The sequence below is a fragment of the Benincasa hispida genome, chromosome 1 (genome assembly GCF_009727055.1).
Source record: "Benincasa hispida cultivar B227 chromosome 1, ASM972705v1, whole genome shotgun sequence".
Taxonomy (NCBI): domain Eukaryota; kingdom Viridiplantae; phylum Streptophyta; class Magnoliopsida; order Cucurbitales; family Cucurbitaceae; genus Benincasa; species Benincasa hispida.
Window position 1 is genome coordinate 61750979 of NC_052349.1, and position 7691 is coordinate 61758669.

At 33.5% G+C, this 7691-nt stretch overlaps 1 protein-coding gene across 1 annotated transcript; it reads left to right on the forward strand.

Moving 5' to 3' along the window:
- The first annotated feature begins 1454 nt into the window (after positions 1 to 1454).
- On the forward strand, positions 1455 to 2798 carry LOC120081405 (putative ETHYLENE INSENSITIVE 3-like 4 protein). Its single transcript, XM_039036644.1, has one exon. It carries the CDS (start codon positions 1455 to 1457, stop codon positions 2796 to 2798), a length of 1344 nt encoding a protein of 447 aa, XP_038892572.1.
- Positions 2799 to 7691: the final 4893 nt, after the last annotated feature.

Sequence of the window (7691 nt, forward strand, 5' to 3'; positions counted from 1 at the left end):
TTAGGGTATGGCGTGACGCTTATTTTGTTCGTCGGGAGTTCCCGAGGAACTCCTGACGGTTCTTTATGATGTCGGGAGTTTCCAGGAAACTCTCGATGCCATTTTACGTCGTCAGGAGACACCCTTTCTCTCGACGACCAAACTCCCGACGATCGATTTAGCCATCGGAAAACTCGGTTTTCTTGTAGTGGAAGTTTGAAATTTAATTTAATAATATACGTTTAGAAAATTCTTTTATTAAAACAAAATAGAAATTGATATGACAACTCTTATGTAATTAAAATTGTAAAGCATACATTACACTCATCATTAGGTTAGACGGAGCTAGGTAAGTCCTAAAAGGTATTGGCCCTAGTTTAACAAGTCTAAGTTGTTTAAACTTACATCTGGCCAACCTAATTTGTAACAGCCAAGCCAATAGATCAATAAATCAATCAACTAAATATTAGTTATTTACTTAAAAAAAATATTAATGAAGGGTCATAGATGAGGTTGACGCGTGATATCATTCATAAAATTATTTACATCACAACTAATATCCAAAATTGATTAAAAAAATGATTTTTATGATATCTTTTAAGATGAAAGAAAGGATAGTAACGTTTTCTAATTTTTATATCTTTTTACATGAAAGTTAATACGTCAAATTTTTTATTTAAAACAAATTTTAAAATTCAAACATAAAGTCAAAATAACATAGTTTAACTAATATATTATTTGTAGGATCACTTTAAACTTAAATATTGGATCCCTCTGCTATATATATTATAAAAAAAAAAAAAAAATCAAAGCATAAAAATGGAAGTTATCCAATTTTAGAAACATAATTAAAACACATCTCCAAGTTCTAACTATTTTGTATAACTAATACCAAAAAAAAATATTTTTTAAATGTTTAGATTCAAGAAATAAACGGTAGATACTTCATCCCTAAGAACAGCGGAGTATTTTTTGAAACTTTTGAATAAAAAAATATAATTTAGTGAAGTCCTCACACCCAAGTCCCAAAAACAATAATTAGTCAAATATATAAAAGAAAATATATATAGAAGTTGGTTGTGTGAAGGAAGAAAAAGTTTTATATATTTAAAGTTTATATATATTTTCAGGATAAGTTGGTTCTGTCAGTATATATATATATATAAAAAAATGATAAGATGGTGATGTAATGAAATGATATATGTGTTAAACATGCAAGCAATGCAGGCATTTCTGCAACATCTTCTTCTCTCTGTTTTCCTCTGTTTCATGATTTCTCACTCATATAGCTCCAAAGTCAAAATTCACTCCTCGTTAATGCCAACTTTGTCTCCAAACCACAAATCACCGCCATTCTCACTTCTTTGCCAATATATATATATATATATATATATATATAAATCCTCCTCAACAATGGACCCAATTCACTGCATCTCTAGTTTGCTATTTAACACTATAATACCCTTCCCACATAAATGATGGTGGAGTTCCATGGAGAAATCCGATGCCCCAACGACGATGAAGACGAGCAAGAGGAGGAAATTAGCTACGATGATCTCAAGAAACGAATGTGGAGAGATCGACAGAGGATGAAGAAGATGAAGGAGAAGCGTGATAATGAAGAGCCTGAATCCGCTGCCAGAGAAGAAGCCTCTCGCCGTAAGAAAATGGCTAGAGCTCAAGATTCCATTCTTAAATACATGGATAAGATCATGGAGGCTTGTAAAGCTCAAGGGTTTGTTTATGGCATCGTCCCTGAAAAGGGTAAACCCGTCACCGGCTCCTCCGAGAGCCTCCGTGAGTGGTGGCGGGATGAGGTCCGATTCGAACAAGATGCTCCCATGGCTATAGCTAAATTCCTCCCCAAAGTAATCGAAGAATCAGGGCTTGATCCCCATTCGGTTTTGCATTTACTCACCGATTTACAGGACACGACATTGGGGTCTATTCTCTCTGCTCTGATGCAGCACTGTATTCCTCCGCAGAGGAAATTCCCACTGGAGAAGGGTCTAGCACCGCCGTGGTGGCCAACGGGGAAAGAGCTTTGGTGGGGTGAACAGGGCTCCGCCGGTGGACATGGCGTTCCGCCGTATAAAAAGCCCCACGACCTAAAAAAGGCCTGGAAAATCAGTGTCTTAGCGGCGGTGATCAAACACATGTCCCATGATTTGGACAACATGAGGAAATTAGTTCGGCAATCGAAAAATTTACAAGCGAAAATGACAGCAAAAGAGACGCTTACTTGGGGTAAAGTGGTGAATCAAGAAGAAGCCCTGTTACAATTAACCAAAAATAACCTGAAAATCACCTCCGACGAAGAAGAAGAAGAAGACGGCGAAGACAGTGACGCACAGAGCAACGGTGGAATTATGACGAAACGAAAGTGTACATTCGAACAAGTAACCACATCCGATTCGACGCTGTACCCTTGCCAAAATCAATGGTGCCCACAAAGCAAGGCGCTGATGGGATTCGTGGACAAGAACGCAAGATCAGAGCATGAGACGCAGTGCGTTTACAGAGCAGGTGAGGGAGCAGAAGAATTTTCCGACGATCAGTCAATCGACATACATTTGAAGAGCGTGGTGGAGTGGATGAACTGGGAACTGTCAAGGGCAGCGCCGGGCAGCGACGAGGTGAGGATCGAAGACGCCAGAGACGGGTCGGGCAGCAGCACGGTGGAGGATTACGGGAGCGGGTACTGGAATGGCGGCGTGGGGGAAGTGGATTTGAATGCGAGTCCGGCGGAGGATTTGGGTGGCCAACAAGATGCAACTTCAATTTGGGATTTGAGGTATGAATGGGGAGCTGAAGAGTAATGAAAGCCAATCACCACTGACTTTTCTCCCACATTTTGGGTTCTTTTCCATTGATTTTCATTTCTCATTTTTGACGATCTACTTTTTAGTTTTCTTTTTCCCTCTCTCTCTTGGGGGTACAAGTGATTGGACTTTTTAGGTTATTAAGAGAAAACTGAGGTGTTGATTAATCTTCTTCCAATATGATTATGATTACGATTTATATTACTACTACTATTGGTAGTGTTCTATGAAGTCGAATTGGATTTTGTTAGGAATATTTAACTGTACTTGTTTTTTCACATTTAATGTATTGGATCGATTAAGAGTTCGTTCTTAACTACATTTTTAGGGAAATAATGGGAAATTGGTAACTTCAATTTTTTTTTTTTTTTTTAAAATCCCCTTAAAAGATATTTTATAAAACCAACAAAGAACCATCAATACACCGCTGAAGAGGTATTTGTATAATAAAACTCCCCATTCCCAGAGAGAAAATATTTATCATTAATATCACCAACTCTTAACAAGATCTTCTTTCTTCTGTTTCAGCATAATTTCATCCAAATTGTACATAATATTTGAAGTTCAGATCTAATTTCATTTCTATCAATTAGGCATAGTACAATAAATTTTCTGTACCATTCATTATGTTCTGATCATAATGTCACAATATACTTGTCTAAACAGTTTAAACTTTAGTCTAATTTCTTTTAAATTTTTTAAAGAAAAAAAGACTTTAGTCACATTAGATTAAGATGCTTCGACTCATAAATACTCATCAATGACATATTTTCGATGTCAGACTTACTCTTTCATTCATTAGACCGTTTGGGTCAAAATGTGTAAGTTCAACATGTTCTTTGACCATGTAGCCTTATCTAATAGGATCCTATGACTTTCTTGCATGAAGATCTTTTGACAGATAAAGCAAGTTAACTCTAACTCTAAGAGAATTACCTGTAATAGTTATTAAAATTGATGATAATCAACTTTGATTGCAAAAGACAAACATCTTTCTAGGAGATTTTTTTTTTTCTGGATTCATTAATCCTGAATTTTTCAGTATAGTATTCAAATGTATTAACTTTTAACACACATAAAATTGTATTTATTTACAATTGAACATAGTTTCAAAAACATTTGAAAATATACTTTATTACTAAAGCCATTCATATTCTATGAATTATGTAGTAATAAAGTTTGGAGAAATTGAATTTTTCATATGATGATAAAAGCATCGTTTTTAGCTTAAATAAACAACAACTTCTTAATATCTCCACTACTTAAATGAGATGAGCTTCCCATTGTCAAGTAGTAGAAACTATTCTACATATTTAAGTATTCTCCGAAAAATACAATGTAATTGTAGTGAAGAAATTTTTTTTGCTAATAGATCCAAATAAGGTTGGTAATGGGACTGGAGCTGGGCAAGGAGGGGTTCCTCTTCCCGAATTTACCTCCATCAAGTAGACCACCACCAAGATCTTCTATACTAATCTCAAGTGAGGATTGTGGGTGGAAACACTCAAACTGAGCTAAATTTGGATGAACTTTAGAGAGGGAATTGGGTTTTCACTGTAGCAGAAATTTGCTACAAGAACACTGCATGGCTCATCAATTCTCAGCATTGAGCTTCAATTTATAGGCTCAAATCATGCATGGAGATGCAATGTGCATGGAGGCCAGCTCCGACTTCACTAATTTAATGAAAACCAAGTGGAATTTGGAGATTAAACACTTAATCACCACAGTGGATTTTTCCAAAATTAGAAAAATCCATTAAACCCTTTTAATCATATTTTAGTGAAATTGATTAAAATATAATTTTATATTTAAATAAACTATTTTACTTATATATTTATTTAGTTTTACAAAATTAATTCAAAGTCATTAATTTTAAATAAAACTAAATTTAATTTTATTAAAATTTTAAATTATATTATATTAATTTAATATCTTAATATTAAATTAATAAAACATCCACTAATATGATTCAATTTTATATAATTAATATTTAAATCATAATTTAAATCTTAATTGATTCTCCAATTTCGTTTAATTTCGATAAAATTAAACGTTTCAATTGTATCGTATACAATTAATTGAAACCCTAAATTGAATTTGAATGTTTCAAATTCATAACCCTAATTTCAAATTTCATCTAATAATACTCAATTTATTAATCCTATTTACAAGCTAGAGAGGAACCTAATGGACCTACAGATCATGAGCTACAACGATTTGTAATTAATTGGTTAAACTCTTTAAACCAAATTAATTATTATTCGTTAACTATCAAGGCACATCATTATAGCTTGATAGTTGCACTCTCCACCCTGTTGATGTATTTCTGTCCATTTTAATCATAATTGGTTAGTCGATCCTTCACAGGTCGTTCGTATTTACAGTTGGGTCAAAATTACCATTTTACCCCTATAAATACATCTTGCTCCTTAAGCTCCCACTAACCCTCTATTGAACAACTGATTCATAATACCACTTATGAATCATGTCCCTGACTTAAGAGAACAACCTATTTGCTAACCCTAAGATGGGTAAGAGTGAATTTCATCTTGCAAGACTTTATCCCTACCTATCTATCCGGTCTTATCCCCAAAATGGGAGGCTTATTGAACAGTGCTGTTGGACTACTCTCACCTATGCAGATCAAAGGATAATTCTGAATAAACAGGAGTTCATAATTAGCTCATGATTAAAATCTAGTTACCATAGGTCATTTTAGTTTGAAAAAGTCAGTTTTAACAGTAAATGGTCGTTATAAAGAAAATTGACTATTTCGAGGTCCAGTCTTTTGCAAACTAATGCCCCCACTCATATGAATGATCTGTGGATCACATCATTTGTATCAGTATACAAAATGGGTCACATTCAATAGTGTTACCAGGATGAGATACTCAATTTCATCCATATACTTATAGAACATTTAGGCTATATACTATAATTTGATCATATTTATGTCACCACATAAAGTTAAAATATTCATACTATAGCCATGGATTTTCATAATAGAATGCAATATCAACAATTTATTGAATAAAATACTCAATAATATTTTATTGATAAATAGAATGTTTAACACGAAATTTATGAACTGCGAGTTTTAGGATATTCCCAATATTTTTTCGCTTTTCCCTCAACATTTTGTCCATTTTCTACTTCTTTTTTATTTTTCATGATCATTAAACCACAAACACCTTATCAACCTAAGAGATTAAAGCATAAGTGAAGAGAAAAACTAATAACAATTGAATGCATAAAAATGAACACAAAATGTCATAAACTTACAAACACAAACTACTAAACAAAGTTACCAACGTAAAATAAATAAATCAACTTCCATACTTTTTACGTTTAAATTAACTTGAAAATATGACTATCATAGTTACTGGATAGTCATAGCATTTCAACACTTAATCTTATCCAATAACAAAACAAAATAGAATGTCAAATGAATATTATCTTTTAGTTGTCATTGGAGTGTTCTACATTCGTTTAAAATAGACTTACATTCTTTACTTGTCAATCTTCTTACAAAAAAAAATTCGTTATGACTTTTTATGATTAAACTATACCTCACAATATCTGTCTATGTTTCTTTAGCCTTTCACACTTGCTTCATTCACACAATGTCTTTTTCTTAGTCACATACCAGAGCCCTTTACATGCCCATCTCACTTAATACCCATTCACATATCTACCTATCTTCGAGAGGTCCACCCTTTCTTGTGATGGAGGGATCTTTAATTCCAACATTCGGTCCTATGTCATAATTATATAAGAAGTATTAATATGCTGTAAATTAAAAAAAATATTAATATGCTGTAAATTAAAAAATATATATATACCATAAACAAAAAAAAAATTTACTTACAAATTTCAATAGTGTTCATTTTATCAAAAGAAATCAATTGAAGCCAAAGTGCCTACAACCTCTTTAAATAGTCCAGAACACAAACCAAAACAAAAACATGCAAAGAAAGTCAAACAATGCCTATACAAATTTAACCAACCAAAGCAACTTAAGATTTTTAAAGTTGGTAAGGACACCAATATTTTTCAAGAATGCAACTATAAACCCCTAAACTTATTTTACTAGTTAATTAAGTTTAAGTTCTCTTAACTATGTGTTAAAAATGTGTATTAACATTAATGCAAGAGTAAGTCAAATATATTTAATGAATAAATATATTTAATGAATGATGTGTTTGTAATGTTTAAGAGAGGGAAATTTTCTAAGTGTTAGGAACATATGCTCTCGGGTTGTAAGAGCAGTCGACGCATAGGGAGTTTGAGAATTAAACAATAGAAAGTTAGGCGCGTGGCAAGTTGGAAGAGGGCAAGAGAATATGCTAAGTGTGAAATGTTAAACTCTCGAGTGAAGTGGAAAGAAGTTAACATTCTTAAAAGATTCCATGCGTTGGAGCTATGATGCAATATGCGGCCAGTCTCGTTGAATTATACGGCTAGAAGTCCTAGAAGTGGACGTTATGACTAAGTATAACAATATGGTATGAGGGAAGTATATGACCAACCTCATGTGAAAATTTTGAGGGATAAGTGGACAAACGAGGCAGTAGGGGATCATGCGTCAAAGGTGTCATTCAGAGGATTGATGATGAGTAGAAGTTTGCGCTGATCAAGAAAAGGCTTAAGTGCCACAAGCCATCCGATGAAGTTAGGCTGGGAAGTACATCTTCATTTGTAAGCAAGCCATGTGGTAGTCTTAGAAACGTCAATTAAAGGATTAGCATGCCAGGTGGCATTTAATTAAGCTAGATGCTCATGTAAACCTAAGTATAAATTAACCTTATAAAGAAGGGAAATGATTTGCCAAAATTTTCTAACACTTAAGGGCAAAAAGTGTTGTTGCCATTTGAAGACTCAGAAAGT

Excerpts from the sequence above, each read along its gene's own strand:
- LOC120081405 (XM_039036644.1), top strand. The coding sequence starts at position 1,455 with ATGATGGTGGAGTTCCATGGAGAAATCCGATGCCCCAACGACGATGAA.